Here is a 27,131-nt window from a genome sequence, read left to right as displayed (position 1 = left end):
GGACAGCGCATGTTGCAGTTTTAATTCCTTAACCGTATTAAAGGGTTCATGTATTTTCTATCCACATTCAGGTCAAATGATAACATTTAAAAAATGTGCAATTTGTTCAGCTGAAAGTTATGCGCAGAAGTACCATGTGGAAAATTCAATGTAGGTCTATTGACACAAAGGACGAGTTAGTCTAAGTCAATGCAACTGAGACAGACCTAAGTGTGCAGTATTGTGCGTTATTTCCAAAGATGTCATTACAATATACCCCAATTTAAGATTTCCAGTCTCTGAAGGTATGCATTTCCCTGCACAGAGTGAGACTATAAAAGAAACTACTTAAAAAGAAAGTTTGTATGGCGTTTTCCTTAACCTGTTGAACCTGGCGATTCATTTCAGAACTTCATTTGTTTTTGGGAATTGAATAGCGTAATCCAGATAGAAGGGGAAATGTGCAAAAGCTTGAGAAATATGATAGAATTAATAATGGGTTTCCTGAAATGTAAGCCTGTAAACGCCATGAAAATGACAGACTTGATCTGGCATTAATCAGCAATGCCGTAAAGGGGCATGTGTTGCAGCATTTGAATACAGTAAGTTTGTAGGAGACAGTAGGCATCCCTCTGTAGAGAACCCAAAACACATTTTCCCCATAGTTCTAGTAATATAGCACAAGGGGAGGGCTTTACAACCAACACTAATCTGAACTGAACAGCCTCTATTACCAAGATACTTTAATGGTACCTCAGTAGTTGCCAAATATTCTACAGTTGGTAATAAGATTGAATAAATGATTTAACACCTCTTGAGGAGCTGCAAAGTAATTTCTTCATTATGCGTATTAACCATAGAAATTATCGATCCTGGGTTTCCACTAGAGTTGTGTAAGAGATGTATGGTGGTACACAACAGTACATGAAGCTCCGTCTCTGCACAAAGTTATGCAGTTAATCTTGGTTTATTGTATTGCCTGCCTTCTTAGTCTGTTTTAGGATTGCACACAGATTTTTGTTGTATATTAAATTGACAGCAATGCTTGTATTTGCAGGACCTGAAGTTGATGAAGAGGCAACTCAAGAGGATTTGGAGTTCAAGCTGAAAGAATTAATTGATCTTACAGTGGACAAGAGGTAAACCACATGGCAGCTGCTTGCTTCATTGTTTAATATAGTATTGGGTCTAGAATGTAGCCCATATTCCACATGTAATTTCAATGTTTCATGGGCTGTTTGCTAGTCTTAAACAGTGCAGTTAATTGGTCTGAAAGCATGTGAATCACTGAAGGGTCACGCTTTAAAACTGCATGCATTGTAATAGTGTCTGAATCCAATCCAATCCAATCCAAAAATTCTTTATTTCGGCCTCATGGGCCATAAAAGAAGCAATAAAAATACATACAGATAAAAGACAATATATACAAGAAAAACCAGCTGAGCCTGCAGAATTTGAAGAAGCGTGGTAAAATGGATTAACCAGACATTTTCTTCCTTATTATCCATGCTGCCATTAGGAATTTAGAAACCGCAAACACAATGTGGCCCAGGGTATTCGTTTTCAGCACCCTGTAGGCTTGTAAATAGTTACTGAAGCCCAGATTCCGACATAGAGGGGCTAGCCAGCGCCTCCTCGGACTCCAGTAGACATGGCAACAGAACATTATGTGCAAGTCATCTTCTTCCTTAACTTTACAGCATGGGCAAAGCTTGTCGCCCCCAAGCGACCACTTGTGGGTAAAAACTTTGGTAGGGAGCGTACCGAACCTCCATTGCAGGAACAACTTCCTCGCCAAAAGAGGGTAGATAAAATCCATAAAAGGTTCAAAAGCATAAGAATTTTTGGATACAATAAAATATCCGGTCAGGGTGCCACTATCATGTGCACTGTCCATATCAGCAAGGGTTTTGTTCTTGTAGAGCTGTGCCAGGGTTTTGCGCGAGATCCTTCTACATCCCTGCGCTGGGTCATCCCATAGGTCTGGCAAATTCAAACTGACACATTCCGATTTGATGAGTGCCAGCCACGGGATCTTACCATTGACATCCAGCCTCAAGACATGTATGAGGTCCTGCCTATAGTGATGCAGCTCCTCAGTGGACCATAACCGATGCCAATACTTCACCGGTTTCGCCCGCAAGTCCTCTGCGATTGACGGGAGGCCCAAGTCAAGTCTTAGGGGGAGGAGTGGTGTGCCCTGCGGGAGAGCAAGTAGACGTCTGAGGAAACAGTTTTCCACCACTGCCATGACTTTCCCAGCTTTATGGCCCCACAGCTCACTGCCATACAAGGCGGCCGCCTTCGCCTGAGTCCTGTACATTTCTAAGGCCGGGCTAACAGGCTTAAAGGTGGACTTGTTAGATACCGTCAGGAGTGCGCCCGAAAGCTGGGAGAGTTTCAGCCTAGATCTTGCCACCTGGGAATCCCAAGTCAGATTTTCTTGAAGTGAGACCCCCAAGTATGTAAAGGTAGAAACCCTTTCCAGAGTGGTTCCCTCGAGTTTTGGGCTGGGTCTGGTCTTGGTCGGAGGGTTGAAGATCATGAACTTAGTTTTTTCCGTGTTCACCTCCAACCCATGTTGTCTACAGAAGTGACCAAAACCATCCACGATCCTCTGAATCCCCATGGGGGATTTGGAAAGAAGGAGGGTGTCATCGGCAAACATAATTGCCGGAACCCTCCTTCCTGCCAAAACCGGGGCATCATTGTCCCCGACAGCGTCCAGATGTTGAATGACGCTGTTGATGTACAGACAGAACAGTGTCGGAGCCAAAACACAGCCCTGTCTGACACCTCGGCGGACCGGGAATTTACCCGAGGGCTTGCCATCCCTCCCACACCTTACTACCGCAAAGTTGTTCTCATGGAGTCTAATGATGGTTCTAAGGAGGTGGGGGGGAACTCCTAGCTTCTGCAGAACCTCCCATAACTTCCCCCTCGGGACGAGGTCAAAGGCTGACCTCAGATCCACGAAGACCATGTACAATCGACCTCCCTCTAGCGTAACCGTCTTCCAGTACAGAAGAAGGAGGCGAAAGATTTGATCCATGGTCGACGTGTTCTTTCTGAAGCCAGCCTGTAAAGGGCTTAAGATGTCATTGGCCTCGACCCAGTCTAGGAGATGGTCCAGAATGAGGCGCGCGAAGATCTTTTGGGGCACGTCTATAAGGCTTATAGGCCTGTAATTGGAAGGGAGCAGAGTAGAGCCCTTCTTGTGGATGGGCACAATCTCTGCCCCCAACCACGACCCAGGGATCGCCATACCTCCAAGAATGGCATTGAATAAAACGAGAAGGTATGGGCCCCAGATATCCGGGTGATGCCTAAATAGATCCCCGGGTAACCTATCCAGGCCTGGCGCCTTCCCCACTGCTAGACGTTCTAGGGCAAGCTCCACTTCCCCCAGGGATAATTCCATTCCGGACTCCTCAGCACCCAAGGGCAATTGCATCTCCACGGCCGAGCAGGAACTGGCATCTAGGTAAAGAGCCCCAAAATGGGACTCCCATACCGCAGGGGCTATATTAGGCTCAATCGCTTTACTAAGTTTCCCTGACCCATTGTTTACAAGGGCCCAGAATTGCCGGGGGTCCCTGGATTTGAGGGCATCGTAGAGGTCCTGCCAATACTTCCAATCCCACTCGGTCCTTGCAGCCACCAGCACTGATTTATGGTGGTTCCTTAAGTCACGCACTTTGGCCTTATCTGACCCCTCTTTTATGGCTGCAATAAGGTCAGATTTTGCAGCCCTGCAGTCTGGGGTATACCAGGTGGGAAGAGGTGTCCTTTTCTTTCGAATTGGGACCTCCGGATGAAATACCTCGGCCAAGTCCCTCACTAGAACCTGGTGGATGTTTCCCAGTTTCTCACAGTAATCAGCAGTTCTAGGTTCGTTCAGAAGGGTCTCCACCTCCATGAGGCTAGGGAGCGCCAGCTCGTATAATTTCTTGATTGACTCCTCCGAATTTACAAGCTTCCCCCACTTAACTCGGCGCCTGTTTGTGGTCAGGAGCAAATCCCCCATATCAGCCCCTTGGCCAGCTGGGGATGAGTCCGTCAAGGGCGAAGGGCACACAATATTTAAACAGAGAGCGTTGTGGTCGCTGTCTGTCCTCTTGATAACCCTAAAGTCCCGCACTTTGGGCCAGAGTGAAACATCCACCATAATATAATCTAGCCTCGACTCATGGCCCCTCCTGTTGAATGTACACACCGAGGGGGTATCGGACGGAGTGCGACCATTACACGCCCTCAGCGCGCCATTCAAAGTAAGGGACATGAGCTGTAAGGCTAGAGGGGACCAGGCTTTAGGGTGAGGGGAAGAAGAGGGTGGAACCCCCCAATGGTCGTCCTCGGCCGTAAGGGCACCATCGAGTAACCCTTCCAAGGGTTCAAAGTGGCAGTTGAAGTCTCCTCCAAGTACCACCTTGTGTTCACCCGGGAGTTGACCCAGGAAGGAAGCCAGATCATTTAAGGTAGGTGATTCACTTGACGAGGCAACCGGGCGCGAGTAGACATTAACAATGGCCCACGGAGTTTTACCAGGCCAAGTGAGCCGCACACACTGGATGTCCTGCGAGCACGTGAGTACCCGCTCCGCCTGACAGCCAGTGTGACTCGCAATCCAGATTGCCAAACCACCAGATGGCCTCCCCCTCCCAGCCCATTTGGCAGGGATTTCAAATACTTCAAACCCTCTCCTGATCTGAGCGGCCCTCGCCCAAGTCTCCTGAAGGAGAACAATGTCACAACCACCCACCAGGGAGTCCCATTCAGGAGAGCCCTCCTTGTTCGCTAGTCCTGCCACATTCCAGGATAGAATTCTCAGTCCTGGGTCAAGTGGCAGGCTGCCCTTGGCTCCAGCATGAGGTTGCAGGGTGGCCTTCGGTGGACCGACGTCTGAGGCGCCGGTTCCGCCGACAGCGATGGCAGCGCCATCGGCCCGCTCTGCTGCCCCTATTTGGGGATTATGAGCTAGCCCGGTGTTGAGTGGGGGACTCAGTTGGCACGAATTATCAATCGTGTCAGCCCCTCGCTCATCAACTGCCTGGAGCCGGATTAGTTCTGGCGTAGGGATCACAGCCAAACCCACATGACTTTGCACCTCATCCACCCCATTCCCATGGCCAGACAAGATTGGCCGGGTTTGTGGTCAATCAACCTGGTCCAGACAGGAAAACCTGTTGTAGTGAGTGAAGTTTGCCTGAGCAATTGGCAAGGAGGGCCTTGGTCTGTAACGAGAACCATCTACGGCAAAGCCCACCCTGGTCCATCCCTTCTCACTCCCTCCCACCGTGTTGCTAACACTAGGGTAGAAGTAAGCAAGGGGTACAAGTTCTATTGCGGACTTATCAGGCCTTACAAGCCAGTTGCAGATGTAGTTAGCAACATGCGGGCTCCTGAAGCTTAAAACGATACAGTCCCCTGACCTGTTCTTCTTGGTAGGGCCAATCCACGGGATCCTCCTTACCATCAGAACCTCACCCTTCAAGCTTGGAGGCAACGGTCTGTTGATGCTGAGCCAGCTTATGACCTTATTACGTAGGGAGTCCTGGGACTCCCTAACACCACCAGCTAGCTCAGGAACTCCCACCATGATTGCCGTGTATGGGACAGCTTCTGGGGGCAGGTTGACCTCCCTGCGTCTATCTGGGGGGGGGACACAACCATCACTCAGGGCGTTTGTAGGACCCACTGTCGCCCTTGTCTGCGGCACAAGCCGCGGCGCAGGGGGTGGCTTAGATCTCCTGGGTGCCGGAACAGGGGGCCCAGGCACTGGAGGTAGCGAAGTGCGCGTCTGGGAAATAGACACACCATTTGCGCTAGGCAGTGCCCTACTGGAAGCCTGGGGTAATGTGGCAGGTGGTAGACTATTCCCAGATGGTTCCCCGGTGGCTGCAGGAATGTTAGAAGCTACACCAGAGCTACTCCTGATGTAAATATTTCCCCGGGGCTGAAGGAGATTCTCTATAGCCTCTAGTCTAGCTAAGATGGGAGCTAACAAGTTCTTAATAGTGGCTGTAAGGGAATTGATTACTGCATCTGAACTATTAGAAGACAGCCCACCAAAGATAAATGGGCCCGCCACCACTGGTGATAACACAGGAGCTGGCGAGGCCCCAAGATCCGACCCAGTCTCAGATGGAATGAGCTCAGGGGAGACCGAAATATCTGTACTGTCTTCGAGGGTTGTTTCAGAAGCAACAAATTTTGCCCTTTTTGCCCTCTTTGGTTCAGCTGGCCTTTTCCTTTTTAAGGGCTGAGTCACCCCACTATCAGCAGGGACTGTTGTCAAGACCACTTGACCCGCTTGCAGCGTATTTAAACCCATATTATCCAGAACAGCAGAGTGGTCGGAAATCCCTGCTGGCCGTGGGGAATCACGATCCCTCTGCGTAACCGGAGTTCTTAGCTGCCGAAGTACAGACTCAATAGTCTGGTCGATGCTATCCAGCAGAGACATATGGGTAGCGTCCGTAGTGATGGGTGTACTTGCATCATTTGAGGCAGATTCCTCAAGGTCCAGGAACACACTTTCAGGACCCATCTCTAGGTGAGAGTCCGTAGATAAGTGACACTTGCTGATTTGGGAGCTCGCCTTGGGGAAAATTTTTTCCAAAGTGCTTGTGCCAGGTTGTACCGATTTACTCCTTAGAGCTCTGGTTGCCATGATGGGGTGAATAAGGAGCAAATTAGCGGGGACGTTAGAGGGGTGGCCCGGTCCGGTCTCTTCCGGCCACTAACTGCCTACAACGGCCCGCTCTTTGCCCGGTCTTCGCCCCGGTGACCGCCCCGCGCGCGTCCCGCTGCGCGTGTGAGGCGATTCTCCTAAGTATAGCAGGGGGGCGTGGCACTGGGAGGGGGCGCGGCGCGGGCGGGAAGAGGAACCAGCTGGCGGTGTTCAGCAAGAATGCTGGTCCTCGCAGTCCCGCTCGCCGTGCGTCTCACCTCCACTGCGGCCAGCCTCCGGTGTTGCTGTCTGTCCGCCCAGGGCTCCACAAAGGTAGGAAATGAAGGAGCTACTCCTGTAGCTGGCAAAGGCTTTCCCCAAAGAAACTGTCTCGAGCGGCTCCCGCGGAGCGGGGGCCGCGAGAGGTGAAATGCAGTCAGGCGGGGGGCGTGGCACTGGGAGGGGGCGCGGCGCGGGCGGGAAGAGGAACCAGCTGGCGGTGTTCAGCAAGAATGCTGGTCCTCGCAGTCCCGCTCGCCGTGCGTCTCACCTCCACTGCGGCCAGCCTCCGGTGTTGCTGTCTGTCCGCCCAGGGCTCCACAAAGGTAGGAAATGAAGGAGCTACTCCTGTAGCTGGCAAAGGCTTTCCCCAAAGAAACTGTCTCGAGCGGCACCCGCGGAGCGGGGGCCGCGAGAGGTGAAATGCAGTCAGGCGGGGGGCGTGGCACTGGGAGGGGGCGCGGCGCGGGCGGGAAGAGGAACCAGCTGGCGGTGTTCAGCAAGAATGCTGGTCCTCGCAGTCCCGCTCGCCGTGCGTCTCACCTCCACTGCGGCCAGCCTCCGGTGTTGCTGTCTGTCCGCCCAGGGCTCCACAAAGGTAGGAAATGAAGGAGCTACTCCTGTAGCTGGCAAAGGCTTTCCCCAAAGAAACTGTCTCGAGCGGCACCCGCGGAGCGGGGGCCGCGAGAGGTGAAATGCAGTCAGGCGGGGGGCGTGGCACTGGGAGGGGGCGCGGCGCGGGCGGGAAGAGGAACCAGCTGGCGGTGTTCAGCAAGAATGCTGGTCCTCGCAGTCCCGCTCGCCGTGCGTCTCACCTCCACTGCGGCCAGCCTCCGGTGTTGCTGTCTGTCCGCCCAGGGCTCCACAAAGGTAGGAAATGAAGGAGCTACTCCTGTAGCTGGCAAAGGCTTTCCCCAAAGAAACTGTCTCGAGCGGCTCCCGCGGAGCGGGGGCCGCGAGAGGTGAAATGCAGTCAGGCGGGGGGCGTGGCACTGGGAGGGGGCGCGGCGCGGGCGGGAAGAGGAACCAGCTGGCGGTGTTCAGCAAGAATGCTGGTCCTCGCAGTCCCGCTCGCCGTGCGTCTCACCTCCACTGCGGCCAGCCTCCGGTGTTGCTGTCTGTCCGCCCAGGGCTCCACAAAGGTAGGAAATGAAGGAGCTACTCCTGTAGCTGGCAAAGGCTTTTGTCTGAATCTATCAACTGGGGTATTGAGGATGAGTGGCCGCTATCCGAATGCGGTGCCAATCACCTAAAGCTTTTCTTTGTTAGTGGCCTAAAACCTCTATATGCCGCCTTGAATAAAAAAAAATCTGGTTTAAATTCATTTGTTGCAATAACCGGACTCCACTTCCCCATTCCCCAAGCTTAACATGCCCTCCGATAGAATGAGCAATAAATGTAGAATTAAGGTCCAACTGTAGGTGCTTATGTGCTAGTTGATCCAGTTTTAATGTCACCATTTACAGCAATTTAGGAAAGTATCTCAAAAGCCAGTTGATGATAGACTTGCATTTCAATATATTGAGGTTGTTTTTGGGATTTACATGATGTGGAAATAAGTGATATGCGCAAGCTTTAAGAGCATTAGCGTTGGAGTATATACATTTAAAATTTGAGCAGTCTCATTGATTTTCTTTGTTTTATATTTTTACAAAGTGTAAAGTATTTTGCTTTAAATATTTTATTATCTCAACAGTGCCAAGACCAGACAGGCAGCACTTGAAGGTCTGAGAAGTGCCCTGGCGTCCAAGATACTTCATGAATTTCTCCTGGAAAGAAGGATCACTTTAACAGACAGCATTGAGCGCTGTTTGAAGAAAGGTAGTTATACAAAATGTCAAGGATTAAATACTTGATTTATAAACTAGGATTAACAAACCACTCTTGACATTATTGCTGGTGAGAGATGGAGGTCACACGTGACAAGACAAATTAAGGTATTTGCTTAGGTCATTGATGGAAACAATCAAATCTTTATATTGGCATTCTATTAGGTAAATCTCAGTGTGGAAGCACTCTTCATTGATTTAATGGACGCAGTTGTGTTCTGAGAAGGTGCAGCAGAGATCTGAAATCATTATAAAAAGTTATCAAAAAGGTAACCCAAACTCAGGCGATCTGAAATTCGTCGGCATACGGTGCACCTGATGTTTGGTTTCTAGGCGCGAGGCAGACTTCGTTCAATACTGGCTCCCTAAGCATTTTTTTTGTTGAGGAAGCGTTTTCAGACTGGCTGTCCTCAGTCTATCTTACACTGTTCCAGACGGAGTGATGCACCTAAATCCAGAGTACACATAGTTCTTTATCTCTATAAAAAGGTATCAGAAAAATTGCTTTTGTTTGTAGTAGGGCTCCACTTTGAGTTTGAAGTCTTCATTTTTGATCTGCATCATGACCCAAATGTTTTTTTCAAGGGTCATTTCAGTTGTAAAGACAGGTCTCCGCATTCAACAAATCCATATGTTTCACAGCTTGAACATTGCTTGATAAGGCGAAGTAGGAATGAGCAATTCGGTGATTTGCCTACTGCAAGATTTGAGAGCCCTTAGGTCAAGGCAGCTTTTTACTTTATGGTAGTACTAACACTGATATTTTCCTTCCCAACGAAAGAGCAAATCTTATTCTGGGTATCGTTAGTTTGACTTAGCTTAATGAAACCAGAACCTTTATGTCACATGGCTTAATATCTTGTACTTCCTCAAACCAGTCTACAGATAAGGATACAGTAGTGAGGTATCACATCATGCGAATCTCTTACAAATAAAACCTTTGAAACCAAAAGTCCTTCTTGTAAGTGATTGCCAGATACTTCCCTAATGGGTTGAGCTGCACACATGAGGGACAATTTGATTCATGGTCTTTGAAAGCCTCAGGAGAAGTCCGCATCTCTTAAAGCATTTCGTCCGATTTGTAATGGGCTCTGATACAAATTATAACTGAGGACTAATGCCACGTGCTATATGTAAACACAATGTATCTGCTTAAGACCTCTATGAAATAATGCAGTCTTGCTTTTGGGGCACTGACGAAACTGGAGCTTTAGCAGCTCTGTGTTGATTGAACGATACTGTTCTCAGTAGCATACAAACCACCACCCAGGAGTGGGAACTCCATTAATGCTTTGGAGCAGAGCGGGGAACCTGTATGGTTGACCTTTGCTGTAAAAAAAAAAAATGGAGAAATTGACCTTTGTGTAACATAATGGACTGGAGACAGCCTTAAAATAGCTGTAACACTCTTGAAGTGCTTTTGTGAGATTACTAAATTACTTTTCTTTTGTTACTTGGTAGCCCAGGAAACATTTGTGGTGATGTAGAAAACGCATCACTTTTAGGCATTTTGGCAAATGTGCAGACTTTGACACACATGTACTACCCACTCCGCAGAGTCTCCTGTAACACCATCTGTGCAATGATCCGGTGAAACACTGGCCATCTTCATAGACCCTCAGCCTATTCCACATACGTAGGTTGGCATTATCGGTTGTGCTTTTTTAAATTAACACAGTTTGTGTTCCAACACATACACAAGAGACCATTATAGAACAAATCTCATATACAATGCCATTTCGATCTATGTATTCTGTTCATTTGTATCCCTCTGGTAGATGAAGCCAAACACATAAACTGTCTTATCGTTCACAAAGGGAAAAGTGGGGGACAAGGGAGGTGGGGCATAGTGAGGAGAGACAGAGGACGCTGGGGGGAGGGGGTGTAATGGGATATCAGTCTTGGGAAGCTGTTCAAGCCCTCAGCATGCAATGGAGACTCAGTTGCCTCTTGCGTGTTCTGTATGTGGGACTTTCAGGATCCTTAAAATAGAGTGGCGCTTTGGAATGTGAATTGCCCTGAATATGCTTCTGGTAAGTAGGTCACAGGATCCAATATAGTCCAGGTTGGGCATCTCTCTGGGTACCGGAGAATAGGAATGTCCCACAGCACTGGAATACTCATGGTTTATAGTCTGGGATGTGCAATAACTGCTGGCTAGGAGTCAGCTCAAATGTTTGGGTCTGGGCTAAGACCCAAACATGCTTTGCATGTTGTGACTAAAGACCACCATTTGCATTATGGATCTTGGTCACAGATGGCAGTCTAGTCTATATTGGCCAGTCCTCTTTAAAGTGCGCCTTGGCAGACTATGTGGTCTACAAACAGAGAATTGGACCTCAGGCTCTTGATGTGGAATCAGGGAGGGGTGAGTTGTGGATTCATGGCTGTCTGTGTGCGTCTATATACTCTTGCCCTGGTGCCTCTAAGTCCCAGAAGATTATGGCTCTGACCCCTACCATGGTTTTATATACTCTTCCCCAGATTACAACCTTGAGCAAAAACGAGGGCACAGTTTACTCCCAGGCTGTGTAATGGGAGGCCTTCAAAGAACTCCTATTAGCCTGGGTAGCTTGGAATGGTGAGTCTTTGAAGGCAAAGGGTTGTAATCGGCAGGTAGGAATCTGGGATTGGGTCCTTCCTCACTGCAGGGAATGAGCCCAGGTGGTCCAGGGAAGAAATGGATGGGCAAATGGTGTGAGCAAAATGTGATCCATGCGTGAGTAGATCTGGTGCTCCTGAGAGTAAAATGAATAGTGTGGTACCTGGTTTGTGATGACAGAAGTAGCCACAGAATGTTTTCATTTATCAAGACTGAACGATAGTCGCTGTAAGCATTTGGGTTGTTCTCCATTTGGGACCTATATGATCCCAATAAGGATTTGGTTGCCATTCAGTCTTGTTTCAGAGGAAAAATCTGCTATCTTGATCCACTTCTGGGGATAGGATCCCAAATGGGGTACCAGCTGTCCCCAAATAAGTATGACTCTTGCACAGGCTGAAAAGTTGGTTGGACTCCTCTCAACCTGAGGTATGTATGCAATAGCTTTTAATCTGGTATGCATCCAACGAATAGTCCATGTTAGCTCATGTGTGGACTGTTATAAACCCAGGGTAGAGTCACCTGGTCCAGTTGCCACGAGGAGGAATGCATGACATGCATGACTTGGATCTTAAGAGGGAGTATGGTTTGTGAGCAGGGCACAGAGTGATAGCATGATCGAGAAGAACCATAAGTCAAATGTTAAAAGAACAAACAAAACAGTAATACTATGGGCGGCATGACAATGACCTGGCACACAAACTGATTGACCCAAGCTGGACCTGCTTGGGGGAGGAAGTCTCTGGCATCGGGGAACTGGTGACTTTATATGAAGTGCTGGCAGTGGCTGTTCTGTCGGCTGGTTAGCCCTGATCAGTCCTTGATCAAGAGCAGAACCATGGCCTCGAGCCAGTCCCAGGCCTTGGATGACTCAGTGAAAAAGAATGATTTATTGTCCCAGATCACTTTCAGTTTAGAGGGGGATCGGCGGATGTATTTGAGGCTCAAGTCTTAGTTTGCGTTTGACCCCCAAGGACGGATGCCTGCTGGCATTGGACCACCAAGGTGTAGCTCATAAAAAGAATACAGTAGTTATCCTGGAGGACCAGGTTTGGTTGTCGAGCCACCCTAAGGATCAAATCATAGTCTTTAAACTGTACGAACCTGGCAACAATCTGTGTAGGAACCCCTGGAGGGTGGGGAGGGCGGGGGGCTTTGCAGGAACTTGGTGGGCTCTTTTGATAGAGAAAAACAGGGGTAATCTACAGGCACCAGGTCCCTAAATCACTTTTATAAGTGGTCCACAATGTTTGAGCCAGGACTGCCCTATGGAAGACCAATTATGCATATGTTACTGCATCAGGTCCTCCCCCTGCAACCCCAGCTCATTCCTCTAGGAATTGTTCATGCTCCTGCAGGTCCCACAGTTGCTTTTGTAGGTATTATGCCTTGGGCAGGAGGTCCGATCCGGAGAGAGCTACCCCCAGTCATTTTATTTACTGCTATTTTTTGGCATTTTGTCGCAGTTTTTTTAAGACTTGTCACCTGGTATGGAAGGGATATTTAAAAGGAAGGCCGGTTTAAGCTTAGCAGCGCCTGTCACCCACAAATGTCAGTGACAGATCCAGGCTTTTTCATCCAAGTCTTTCTACCTAAACATCTTCCTGGACATTCTAGTCCTTTGCACTAGAGCTTCCTTAATTCCAATAGTGATCACTCCCTTTCATGTAGGCCAATCCATCACCCTGCCTACCTTTTAGGCTTTGCCACATCTTTTAGGAAGAGGAGTGACTCCAGTGACTGGACCACAAAAGAATGTTCTAACTTGACCGCATAAAAGAATTCTGGGTGGACGACCAACTCTTTGTGGCGTGTGCTGCAGCAAATAAGAGGAAGCCTGTGCAAAGATGGATCATCGCCTGATGGATCATGCTCCGTATTAAAATATGCTACGCATTTGCCATGAAGCAACCCACTGAGGGGTTGCGTGCTCATTCCACCAGAGCTAAAGCTGTCACTATGTTAGCATGCAGAGTTCTGGTCCTGGATATCTGCCAGTAGACAACGTGGGCTTCTCTGCACGTGTCCACCAAGCACTACTCCCTGGACAGTTTGGTTCGTTGGAACAGGCATTTTGCTGGCGGGAGGTGGGGCACTCCTACACTATAATATTAACTGCACAGTAATGGGGAAGCCCAAGATGGCAAATAATAAAACATTGGAGGTGCCATTGGAGGTAGTAGTTCGCTTATGGATGCAATGGTGGACCCTCTCGCCACACATACTGCGACTATACTGGCGGCCATTAAGACACCAAGCTTACGTTGAAAGCGCAGATGGCGGCGGCGGTCAATGAGATGGGCATACTCAGAGCAGACCATAGGAAACTGTCGGAGGGTCCAAGAAACAGAAATTAAACTAGCTAAGATGCACCCGGGGATGCTGGACCTCACGAATCGCTGTGCGACCTTGGAGGAGGGAATGGTGGTGCTCACAGACCGCCTGGAAGACTCAGAGGGGAGTTCTAGAATATATAACATCGACATCATAGGAGTCCCTGAGAGAGTGGAGGGGTAGAGTGTCTAACACTTTTTTTTTTTTAAGGCTGGTTGGAAGAAATGTTACTACAGGGGACGACTGGGATAACATCCTTCAGATTGCTTGTAGCCATGATCCATGGAAATTAGAGTGGCAGGAAGTTAATATCTACACGGACATACCTTCATAGTCTGTCAACAAGGAGACTTTATAACTCCTGAAAATACTGCACCAACATGAGCTCAAATATGCCCATATGTTCCCAGGGAAACTCGCTGTACAAAGACTAATTTCTTATCAGCAAAGGAAGCGTGGCAGTGGTTGGAGTACTTGGGGCTTTGGTCTGGCCAGACGGGCCCCTTGAGGAATGACTGATTGGCAGCAGTGGCAGGACAGGAGACTGAGGGATGAAGGTGGCAGATCTTTGCACAACAAAGGCTCAGATGATGGCGGAATAGACTTAAGCTGTGAATGCAGTTATAAACTGCATTGATGTCCTTGACAATAACTGATGGGGGTTCCTTGCACTGCGGTACGGGGGAAGGATGGATTCAGTATGCTCTGGTACTGAGACCTAGGGGGGAGCAGCTTTCTGTCAACCCCGATGTCATCTGATCCTATAGTCTGAGCCTGGTACACACTGGTGCAGGGGAACAGAGTATGCATTTTGGTGGGTGGACCAAAGCGGAGGACCATTTACAGAACTTATCTGGGGCCTGATACTTTAATAAGACTGTTCGAGCCTACACTGTACTGGGAGGCAGGGGAGGTCGTGTCCTACAGACCGGTGGTGTGCTTGTCTCATCTGATACATAGTCTGTTGAGGCCCCCCCGGATGAATAGCGCATAGTAGACTTTAGTTTTGTATTTTCTTTAAGCTGACTGATTACATGTATCTTGACTGGGGGGCAAGTGGGGTGTCTTGTTCCAGACCACATTGTTGTTGTAGGGAGGGAGCATTAATGGGAATTTTTCTAATTGTTATGCAGGTGTGGATACTATACCACCAACACATTCAGCAGAAGTGGGACCCACCGTATCAGAGTAGGAACAGATCACATCGACTTCAATGGCTCTCGCTCAGTCACAGGGCGTTCCCCTAGTCTCATTTAATGGTAACGGCCTAGGTAACAGGGTGAAGGAGCATGGTGACTGGAGCCTCACTAGATATGAGGCTGACCTAATATTTCTTTAGTAAACTCACTTGATGGATGGGCAGCCCAACTGCCTCAGAAGAGGTAGATATAGGATCTTATGCACAATGCACATCACGGTCCAGAGGGGTGGTTCTTGCCCTTAAAAATAAAAAACCCTGCCCTTCCACATCCTCTGCACATGTTCAGATAGGGCGGGCTCTTATACAGCTGTGCAGGGTGAATGGGAGAGAGGCGGTGATTCTTAATGTCTGTGCAACCAGGTTTCCTAATATCTGTGTTCATTTTATTGTATTCTAATTTATCATAACGCTACTTACATATAACTTGCCGTATGGACAAGTGAAAGCATTCCTCTACAAAAAAATACACAGATAACTTTTTGCCAGTTATCATTTACTTTTTCACTGTTTAAATACAAGTCAACAGTGTGTTTGAATCAGTCTTTTTATATTCTTTCCTGATATATAGATTTGTCCACTGTTCTATTTTTCTGAAATGTTTCATTATTTTGTAATCTTTGGAAAATGTCCACATATATTTTTAAGAAATGACTAGCTTTTTTTTCACGACTTTTTCTTCATTTTACCCCTTGTGTCTCAGTTCTGCATAGGTACTGTAGATGCTTCTGTTACCTTTTCCTGAGTTTTTGTAGGCATTCTGTCTGTAGTTATGCAGATTGTTTAAAAAAAAGTATATTTGAATGTTTATTCTAGCCAATGTACCAACTACTTTACCACTGACTTGCACATTATTAAAAAACTGTCTGTTAGTTTTAAATCTACATATGAGCCTATCTATATAACAAGCACTTCAATGTATCAACCACAAAACTTAATTTATTAGTTACCTTTTAATTTTTATAGCACCCTCTCCTACAACACAGCTGCACCATATCTCACTTCTCACTTATACACAGTAAAAGACCACTTTATCCCTTTTGTAGTAAATTTTAGACTAAACATCAACCAAAGTGTAAAGTACATAGTGCCTCAATACTGTAAATCCGAAAACGCAACCTTTTCTGTGTCTCTACCACTGTCACTGGTAGGTTTAGTGTTTCAATACTTTTCTTCAATACCAGCCCGTAGTGGGAGTGCTGCCAGGTGCATTCCCCCACAATAGACTATTGGTGATGAAATGCTCTGGAATGGGCCCTGGCAGATGACTCGCATGAAATAGAACAGGAAGGATGACCAATTGTTGGACAATTTGAGTGTCTGGAGAGAACTTGATAACGCTGTTATGCCGGCTGGAAGCTCCAACTCAGCAGAGGGTCATAGTACTGAGCTGAAGATAGGGATGAGAGCAAATGAATAGGGCAAATCTGTGTGGAAGACAATGTATATGCTCTTAATATCGATTAGACCAGTATGCACACTAAAGCACCCTTTCCGGGGAAGAAATTCGGGATTAGGATTACTAAAGCTAATCACACGCCCTGTGCATGTTCCATGTCTATCTCGATCTCATGGTCATGTAATGCAGCTAACTGTTTTATTATTTGAATATGAAAAAAAAGATTTTAAGTGTCATTTTAAGTAAGGCAGACCGGACTTTTTCAAAGGGTCAGAACACTAAAGAAGTGGACCAATTGACCTTATCAGGGGGTGAGCATTCTAACGTATATAAAGCAGTCCTACTCTTTGTCAACAAGTCAGCAATAGTAAGCAGTAACAGATGCAGGATGCCAATGGCGGACTCTAGATGTCGCACCAACCCCAGATTATTTCCGTAGGTGTCAAAGAAGTACTTGTGAACTGTTAGTGTGCAAACATAACTCCTGCACCCACCGTTGCGGGGTACAACCCAAGGAAATGAGAAAAGAGTCACTGACAATTATGGAGTTGTGCACTACTAGGCTATCCAAGCGGTAATAATGAAGCTCAATCAGTTCCTTAGTTGTAAAAGTCTTTATTGATATAATTCCAAAATGTAAAAACAGCCAACGCGTTTCGTTCTTAGAACTTCGTCAGGGCAGTCAGTAAGATTGGGCAAGAACCATGGGCCTATCCCCACAGCTTTGAGTACTCCAATAGATAACCCCACTCTACTGTATCAAACGCCTTCTCCAGGTCTATCGATACAACACTAATTCTTCATCCCTATGCTTTACTTCGTGGAGTATGCAAGTCAGTTGTTGCAGATTTATACTGGTGTGCCGACCGGGAATAAAGGCATTGATCCTCATGGTTCAACTGAGGCATGTGAGGCGCTAATCGATTGGCAAGCAGCTGACACTATCTTCAGATCCAAATTAATTATTGTAAGTGGCCTATAGGCAGCTGGGTCTGATTTATCGCCTCCAGGTTTCAATAGCCTACAAATCTCCCCTTCCCTCATTTATGGGGGCAGGAGCCTGGTCTTTTGTGCCTGTCAGGACCTGGAGCAGAGGCTGCGTTGCACAAAATGCCTAGTAGAACTCTGGTGGAAACCCATCCCCACCTGGTAGCATCTTCAGTGCCTCTCGAAGTTCCTCCTGTGCTAATTGTGCGTCCAACGCGGTCACTCAGAGGTTCCAGTCTAAGGAGGGGCAATCTCTCCTGAAACTGAAGGGAGCGGTCTGGGATCCGCCGTATAGACCTGCTGCTGGAAAAAATTTATAATACCGGACCTGGTGCAGCCAGTAGATACCAAATAGGTTGTCAAGGGTGGGGATTGCTCTCCTCAGTATCCATGCAAGCAACTAGCCTGTTTTATCCCCATCCCTATGTAGACGTTGTCTATATTGTTTGAGTGTATATTTATCTAGGCGGTCCCATGTGTTGCCAATTCACCTATTTGTTCGCGGGGGTCATCCTCCCGTTGAGAGCTCACTTGTCTGCAGCTCCACCAAGGCCCTCTCCCGGTCAGTGAGCTCTCGCTGCAGCGGTCTCTGAACGCTGCATGTCAGACCCAGGCACTTTTTACATAGGCTGTAAACCTGTTATGTCCTTGGATTACAAAGTGTTGCAGCAGACAAGTTTTTACTTTTCTTGAGGTTGAAAGACTGTCTGTGCAGTTTACATCAGAACTACAGGACAGCTGCTTCCTATTTATTTTTTTAATGCAAAAATGCTTTTATTTTCATTGTGCTATGTTTAAAATGCAGACCACCTACTAATCTCTACATTCGTTCTCCTGGTGAGAAGTCCTTGCAGCTTTGCTCAGTCCGAGTGGCAAGCCTCCACTGTCACGGGTTAACTTGTCTGTTAGCTGTGAACATTTTGAAATTGTTGCTTAGCTAACCTCTATTACTGTTGTACGTATGTTTAGGTACATTAAAAAAGCATTGGCAAAGCCAATGTGTCCAAGTTGGCTGCCATCCTTTAGTCGGTAATGCTTGTTTGGTTTGTTATGGTGTTTTCAAGACTTTGTTGAAGTTGTAGGGTCCTTGTAAATGTAAAAAGTAGAACCTAAAAGCAACAATATTTATTTGGCCTCAAAAACACACATTGTATAGTAAGTGCCTCTTGTGAAAGGGCCGTTACTCAGTGAAGCTAGCCAAAGGGTGAAGTGGGCTGACCCTCTGCTGCATGCTGTATTGAGGGAAAGAAAAATGTGACAAACTAATGGGTGGAGTGGGCAAGTGGAAGATTTATACAAGTATCTCTATTGTACATACGGTTTAGGAAAATCAATAGGTCTTGGCTAATGTCACACCTAAACAAAAAAAAACCTAGAGCTCCATATTATGAGCATTTAATTGAATGTTGAAGACATTACCTAAAATGTACGCTTTTCTTTTGAATTTAGATCTGCCGAAGAAAGCTGGTAAATGTGCTATCAATATTTAATATGTAGATAATGAGCGCCAAGTTTTTAAGGCTCCGAATTCGGGTTGTGTGCAATTTCTGCCCTCGTTAGTCCATTACCTTGTTTTATTTCCTTCCCAAGGTAAACGTGAAGAACAATGTGCAGCTGCTGCACTTGCATGCCTGCTCTGTGCCCAGCTTGGACCAGGAATAGAAAGTGAGGATGTTTTTCGAACTCTCGGGCCAATTCTCAAAAATATAGTCTGTGATGGAGCAGCTAATATTCAAGCCAGACAGGCTGTAAGTATGTTTCAACTGTGACTCTTCATTGTTATATTGAAATTAATGCCATGGGTTGGTGTATCTACTCCTGAACATTTGAGCCTGTTGGTTGAGGTAGCATCTCAACCTCCGAAATATGTCAATTGTTAAACCGAATGTTACCAAGTTAATCTTAGTTTTAAAAACGTCTGTTCTAGTCAGTTTGCTCATTCTGCAATAATCTTTTGTTCAAAGTGTCCTACTTTAAATTGAGCCTTTCTCTTCACTCTGCTTACAGGCCATTGTAAACTTTCTGCTTAATGACTGTCAGTTTCCAGAAGGTGCCCTGCAGAGATGCGGAGTCAGTTTGTGGGTTAATCTCCCTACGCCTCCCTTTTCAGTTAGAACGTTGACATCTTCAAAACTTGTGCACCCACAGTTCACAGGACATGGTTCCTATGAAACAAAAGGTCTGTAGGTTTTCCCCTCTAAACGCAATCTCTTGTGACCATGCAACGCCCTATAAACGCATGTGTAGCAGCTAAACGTCTCTCGGAAAGAGAAGGAAAAAGGATTCAGATTGAGTCAGTCAATGATTACACTCCCTTACACTCCATCTCAATAGCAGTAAAATACAAGATTCCTTGTCCGCTATGCTTGCTAGCCGTAGAAAGTCCTATCAATCTTTCTTAAGTCTGCCCCAAGGACATTCTCAAAATGTATGGTTGTGACCTATCTCCACAAAAAAAAAATCTTTGTCTACCCATACTTGGAAAACTGGTTGAGAAGGGCACAGTGAATGTTAGGCAAAGTGCATGTCAGGCACAAAAGGAGTTCGACTTCACTTTCGACTGTGTGTGAACCTAAAAAGATCAGTCACCTCCCCAGTTCAAACTCTAAACCCTCAGAGCATCTCCCAATACCATTTATCAAAAAGGTCACCAGTTACATCTGTGACGGGGGTGAATGTTTGACAATGTTAAGAATTCTGTCCATCTTTTTGTGTTGCTATTGCCGCCCTAAGTGGGAAGGGTATGCCCAGACGTGGGTCCTGTGCTAGTTATGCCACTAGATTCAAGCTAGTCTTGCTGATGAGGGATGATGCACTGAACCGGTCCCATGGTGCTTGTTTTCCCATCCAGGGAGGACATGGTCTGGCAGTTCAGCTTGGACTGTTCCAATGGGGGAACAGGGTCAAGGCTGATTTGCAAATGGCTCTGTCCAAACTGGGGTGGCATGGTGCAAAACAAGTGATGGATTTAACCCAAATCAGTGTCTGGGGGTGAATGTTTGACAATGTTCAGCATTCTGTCCATCTTTTTTTATGTTGAACCAGTTACATGCCACAAAGCTGGGCTGTGAGGCAAGTCTCCTCTACAAGTGTCGATGGCCTCTTGCAACCTTTCAGGTACCCAATACATGTCTCTGTGAGGCCACTGCAGCAATGTTGTGAACTGAAAGTTTGTGAACACTGCAGCAATGCTATGAAGCCCAGTGGTCACAAGATCACAGTAACCAGAAGAACGATTCTGCCAGAATACAGCACAACTGTAAATTCAGTGGTAGCGCAACTGACCATATACTCAAGGGAGCTCCAATTAAAGTACCCAAGCTCCAGATCCAAAATGTAGGATCCCAGTATATGTGAAATGCTCGATTAATGACTTTGTCGAAAAGATTTCTGTATGCTTTTCCATTGATACCACTAATTCCATCAGTCATAAAGTTCAAAAGGTCCTCCCTGACAGTGATTCACTTCACATCGAAATGACTGAGAATGGTGGTTTCCAGAGCTACTTCACCTATTGCTCAAACCTCACAAGACTGCCTTTCAACCACAATCCACTGTCTAGTATAGGAAATAAAAACCATCACAATGAACAGTACTTGAACTTGTCAGCATGGCTTCTGAGGTGGTACAATATGGACGCTTATATCTACTGCCATACTGTGAAAATTCGTAAGTAGAGACAATCTACCAGGAGCACCTATGCTTTTAAGTGGAAATGAGTTGGGATGAAGTGCCTTAACAAGCATGATCCACTCTCATGCCTTGTTATCCTGCCGTACTTGTTGCATTTGGCAGAGTCTAAACTTCAACTCTTCTGAGTTCACCTGACAGTCCTAACTGTTTACTGTTAAAGTCCAAATCAGAGGTCCTTCTCACAAGCCCAGTGTTAGATTTTTTTAGAATAACTAAAAAAATAAATCCTCCCCTCAAATAGCCTGCCTCTCCGTGGGAGTTAAATCTGTTTAAAATGATGGCTCCTACCTTTGAGCCTATTCATAAGACCTCATTGCATCCTCCTTCATGGAAATATGCTTTCGTAGCTGCTATTACATTGTCAACAGGAGTAAGCTCTAGGCTTCATCAGCTATTGGGCCCTATTTGATTTTCAATCAAAACAGGTTACTGTAAAGATACGTCCTACTTTTCAAACTAAAGTCCTCATATTTTCATGTTAACCAAGCCATTTCTGTTCCAGTTCTCTTCCTCCATCTTCAGCAGAGATTAGACCTCAACTGGGTCCTGAACTTTTTATTTAGATGAAACTAAAATCAAAGCGAAAAACCATTGTTTTGTAATAATGATCCTCTATGGGCAAGATCTTCAAGCAGACTATTGCTTGATGGACTATCTCCTGCATTACAAGTTAACAGACTCGCAGCCCGGTCTCACTAGTTGGAAGGCACCTCTGTGCCCCCTATGAAGTCTGCTGCACGGGATCCTGCAGTACTCTTGAGATCCTGATGTGCTTGTGCGGTGCCAGCCATGGGACATTATTGGGAAGCTTTGTTTACTTTTTCCAGTTAATGGGAAAGGTGTTTGCTTCGTTTTTATTTAATAAGTTTACTTGGTAATGGCTGCTATGCTTAGCAAAGTGAGGCAATAGATGCAGAAGCCTTGCCTCAGGTCATAGTCTTGTGCAGTTTTAGAGGTAAACTTGAAGCTTCAATAGATGTTAATCTAAGTACTGATAACACAAACATTCCAGTATTTGTCTGTTTGTCAGACCTCCAAATGCCTTAAGACTTTCCACACAAACTATAATGTGAAGATTAAGTTGAGCTCTCTACTCATGCACAAAACTCTAATTGAATGCAAAGGCTGTGTTCACTTCAAGCATGTGCGCTTATATGCATTAGAATTAAGGTCTGTTTATAGAAAGTAAAGTTTTTTTTCTTGTTTTAGTGCGCAGACACATTTGGGCTTTGCTGTTTCATTGCTACTGACGATATCATTGTAAGTAATTTCTGTAATTTGTTAAAACATCAAGTGAAGTTTTGTTAACACTATTTTTCGTCTGTGTGATTAGTTCACAAATCTTAATGTGATATATGTGCAATGCGCTCCCACAATTGCTAGATGCCATAAAAAAATTTAGAAAACTGCTAACATCACCTACAATAGAGTAAACCTAGCATTAATCTTGGCTACATTTAATGCCAAGAAAAACCTTTTGTGATTATATCTCCTATAGAAGACAAACATTCAGAATTATGGAAGAGCGTTGTATACTAAGTTTAGCCATGCTTGTCTTAAGTATTTTTTTAGGTTTAAAAGTGTATTATTTCGTTTTGCCATTCTTCCTGCAATAATGTATGCCCTCCTTTTATTTTGATCATTGGTATCGTATGGTTGCTTTTTTTAAACATGTTAAACCTAACATTTTAAAGTTAATGTGTTGTTGCCCAATGTATGACTGTAAGCACAACGCTGACAAAGTTAAATGAGGCACTTTTCCACTGTTTCCTAATTACTTTTGACAGTTATAACAATAATCCCCAAAACTAGCACACCTTCTTAGTGTGGGCACGCTAGTTCCGAGATATTACCATTAAGTCCACATATGCCAATTAGACTGATTGTCATAGAGAATAAATACCTGTGTCGGTAACAATAGTAATGTGAAGTTTATTAATGTTAGGACTTCTCTGTAATCTTAACCACCCACTGTTTTAGCAAACATCAGCTATGTCCTTTTAGGGAAATATGGGTGAGAATGATTCTCCTCCATTCCCCCATCCTACAGCAAATGTAACCTAAATCCCTAGTTTGCAGATATTGGTATTGTGATGTTCCTAGGCCTTGATGTTTTGTGTTTCTTTACTTTTAAACCTAGTCTTTGATCCTGGATATTTTTTTTATGAGATTGGAGATTAACTTTTTATAGGTTCCCCCAGATTGTTCATATAAACTGTTTTGAAGTATTGAGGCAAATAAATCAGTGGTGGGTTTGTCGAGGCTTGATCTGAAGGTCGACTTCTTACCAACACGAGAGGACCGTTAAGAATTGTAATTGTATACTATATGTAATTATGTAGCTCAATAGGCTTTTTGACCGCCAGGCTTATCTTTTTCCATTAAGTAGCCTTTGAACATTTTTAATAAAATTACTTTCAGCACCCAAAATAGATTCAGCAAGTCCCATACTAATTTAAGTTTTTTGTTTTGTGTTTACACTGTAGTGAGATACCAAATAATTATTTGCGAAAAACATTTATCAAATTGCTCACACCAGTTCTTGATAGTAGTTTAACTATGTCCTGCCATGTTATGCAGTTGTATTTCCGTGATTTAATCTTAGATAATGATACCTGGATTTTACTTTGCCCTCTTTACCAGACCGGTCTCAATCAATATAGATTGTTATATTTTCATTGAATTTGTGGTCTGTTTTTTTCAAATACTGTAGCTACTTTAAGAATTATTGGTCCAGCAGTTGGCTGCACCAAGTTTATAATTTTTGTGTTATCTGGATAAATGAGATGCTCAATTTCTTTTGGAGTTGATCATTTTTTCCCCCAGGTACAATTGATAAAAAGCAAGTATGTTGTGGACCCTACTGAACACATATGAATGTGAAGCTGTATGTCTATACATTTATGTTCCTTTCAAGCTTAATGGTGGTTTGAAATATAGGTTTGGTATGGCTTTTGGTTTTAGGAAGTTAAGTTGGAAAGCCTGCTCTTGCCTTAGTGTGACTTGTTACTGCTGCTTATTAGAAAGCACTTAATCTCATTATGGCTGCTTGTATAAATTGCACTAAGGTGTTAGAAAGTGGATTATTGGTAGTGGCAGATACGCATTTACCACTGGCAATAATACCACTAACACGCTATAGTGCTCAGAACAGGTTTTAGAAAAGTATTCCCATGCTCACGCTTTGGTAGATTGGCTGTGAGCAGGCAGGCTTATTTTCAAAGATCGGTATGTAAAGCATTTAAAAACACCAATTCAGTAAATAACACACAGTAAAAATCCAAAACCAATTTATAAAAACAGGAAATATTTCTATCTTTAAAATGACACCAACATGAAAAAAGATCCACTGTAGGGAGCCAGAGATTTGAATGTTTAAAGATTAGACACTTTCTAGTGCTTAGAAACCAACAGTGACACTTTTGGACATTTGGTTGCCTCCGACGGGGACAAATTTATACTTAGCAACTTTTCGGTAGGATTCTCACGACTTGTGCAGCCACCTCCAGCAGGCTTAATTCTGTTGGGAATTCCATACTGAAGCTCCTAATGCTGGTCCAAAGTGTCCAAAACACTGGAATCTCGAAGAGGGTCCTTGAAAGTTTGGGACTTCAGTTCCCACAATCCATTTGGACAAAACTCTTACAAATCCACTGGTAGTACTCCAGGCTGAGGATTCCTTGTGGTGATGCTCTGTTAACCTGTTGCTTGCAGGGAGTCTACTTTTAAGTCGTTTTGATGCAGGCTTGATCCACAGGGCCATAGTTTCAGACGATGCAAGAGGCGCAATCTTCAGAGTGCAGGGCCTGGTTAATGCACATCAAACTCTTCAAAGTGGACCCTTGTTAGATTTCTAAAAGCAGATTTGAGCGGCACTGTCCCTCAGATAATTATTCAGTGTTCTCTTGGCTCAAGCAGGAGGGCACTCTTGTCCAATGAGGTGCAGGGCAACACCCCAGACCATGACCTATTCCTCCAAAGTGTGGCATAATGATATCCCAGAAAACACTATTACTCCAAAATTCAATGTCAGAATTTTCAGCAGGGAGAGAAGAGCTGGCTAAACGCACCCCCAGGACGGCTAATGTCCATAGTCTCCCCACCTCCCGTGCATCTGTTTATTCCTTCCTCAAGCCTAGCATATGGCTGGGTTCAAAGAGGAGAGTTGTAAATGAAAACTAGTTTCTCTAACTTTTCTCTTCCTTCCCTTGAAGTGCACTATTTACTACCCCTACCCCTGGCATTCCTATGCCCAGCAACCTCTACCAGAAAGATTTCCTAACCCCAGGGGTCATTTATCACCTTGCAGTCTCCACCACTTTAATGTCATGATTTTAAGTAAGGATACCTGGAAGCACTTGGAATTCTAGCTTTTTCATGGAATTCCCCCTGTACCAACACGACCCAATCTTAATGGGAGGATGTTAGCACACCTACTCCTGTATGTTCATGTTCCTGCTAGTTAATCTTGAATAGCACTGTTTTATCCTCCACCAGGTCTTGTGTAGACTGTATTAGCTGGTTGTGAATGGAAGATTAACTCAAATCCACTTGGTTGTCACTGTTGCAACTCAACCTGTCTGGGCAGAGTGGTGCTCCTCACCCTCATTGGCTGCTCCCATGCCTGGAGCTCCTGCTGCTAGGCTCAGCTCTTTCAGCTCTCAAAGGCATGATTTCCCCCCTTTGCCTTCTTACTGTCTTGCATTGGGTGGGATCTACACCCTTGTCCTCCCTTTTTGCAGGCCTCTGCCTGCAAAACCTGCTGCATCCTCACAGCTGGAACTCTGCTGTTCTTGTTCTTAAAGCCAGCACTTTTATGCAGGTTGTTTATCCTGTACCTTTGCTGCAGGAACTCCACTTACTGACAGCAGCCTCTCTGCACCGGCCCATCTGCTTGCACGACACATCAGTTGCTGCCGCCCAGGCTTCTTTGCTATTTCATGAGGGTGGGGGTCTTAACTGAACTCGCCCCCGCCGGGCCCGTCACTTTCTGTGCTTTCTGATAGAACCTGTGCTCCATGGTTTCCACAGGTCCTTTTGTTGTCAGAATTGCTCACTGTAAGTTGCAAGGTATGGCTTTTGTAACTCAAGCGCAGCCAGACTGGGTTCTATACTTAGGACTGCATGATGACTAATTCTTTTCAGTTTCAGTTCAGTTTGCAAGCTTTATTCGACGAAAGTCATAAAAGCATATATATACATATAAAACATCAATAATTGATTAAATATTAAAAGAAAATATTATAAATATTATAAAATTGCAAGTTCATGAAAGTGAGTGATAATACAATCTTAAAAGACAAATCAAGTATCAGGTACATAAAATTATCTCCCCCACAGGGTAAGATTACACTGTTGGCAATTTGTTTCTGATAGTCCAGGCCCAGCCTAGGTATTTAGCCGCGGCTATGCACACAGTCAGATTTGTACTAGAGCAAATTATTCTCACTGCTACCAAACCACTCCTGGTACCCAAGAGCCTACACATAGGGCGTAGCCAAATTTGCAGAGGGGCTGCATACGCAGGACATTCGAACAGCAGATGACTAATGCTTTCCAAAGGTGCTGAACATGCAGGGCAAGCTACCATACCCCGCTACTCCACCTATTGGTAAATGCTCAGATCGGCAAGCTCCCTACTCTCATTTGAAAAAAGAGATTTCGGTCTAGGGGTTTTGTGATGGCGTCCCAGTAGGGTTCGAGTCTTGGGCTATCTTTAAGTTTAAGAACATGCCAGACAGGGAAAGGGGAGCAGTGTTCCTAAAAGATTTAGAGGCCACAGACTTCCAATATAAATCTTTTAGTACCTTCTTTGGGGGAAACCTAGCTTTTGTTGGATCGTCCCACAGTTCCCCAAGACCACGTTCTCTTAAGACCCTTCGAATGTTGGCTAGCCACTTGATTTTTTGGGAAGAGTCGCTTCTTATCACATCTAACAACCCCCCAGTATGTTTCCAATTCAGGAGTGGTCCATATCCGCCTCCAATATAAGATTGGCCGTAAAGATGCAATTAGGGCTATAGGAGACCACCCCAAATCTAGGAATAGGGGCTTAAGGGGGTGCTCTGTGGTAGTTTTGCTATATTCTGAGGCTGTCATCCCCCGTAGGTTCTCGAACCCCCACAATTCCACTCCATAGAATGTGGAGCTAACCACCT

At 45.4% G+C, this 27,131-nt stretch overlaps 1 protein-coding gene across 1 annotated transcript in view; it reads left to right on the top strand.

Annotated features, from left to right (window-relative positions):
* IFRD1 (interferon related developmental regulator 1) overlaps nt 1–27,131 on the top strand; it is a 160,571-nt gene that overhangs the window by 37,067 nt on the left and 96,373 nt on the right. Inside the window, exons 3-6 of the mRNA XM_078674456.1 lie at nt 1,037–1,118; nt 8,628–8,752; nt 18,871–19,028; nt 22,183–22,233. Of these exons, the coding sequence (XP_078530582.1) occupies nt 1,037–1,118; nt 8,628–8,752; nt 18,871–19,028; nt 22,183–22,233 (416 nt within the window). The remainder of the gene's footprint in view (nt 1–1,036; nt 1,119–8,627; nt 8,753–18,870; nt 19,029–22,182; nt 22,234–27,131) is intronic.

This window comes from Lissotriton helveticus, chromosome 1_1 (assembly GCF_964261635.1).
Source record: "Lissotriton helveticus chromosome 1_1, aLisHel1.1, whole genome shotgun sequence".
In the NCBI taxonomy this organism is placed as follows: domain Eukaryota; kingdom Metazoa; phylum Chordata; class Amphibia; order Caudata; family Salamandridae; genus Lissotriton; species Lissotriton helveticus.
This window is presented reverse-complemented; position numbering and strand designations above follow the sequence as displayed.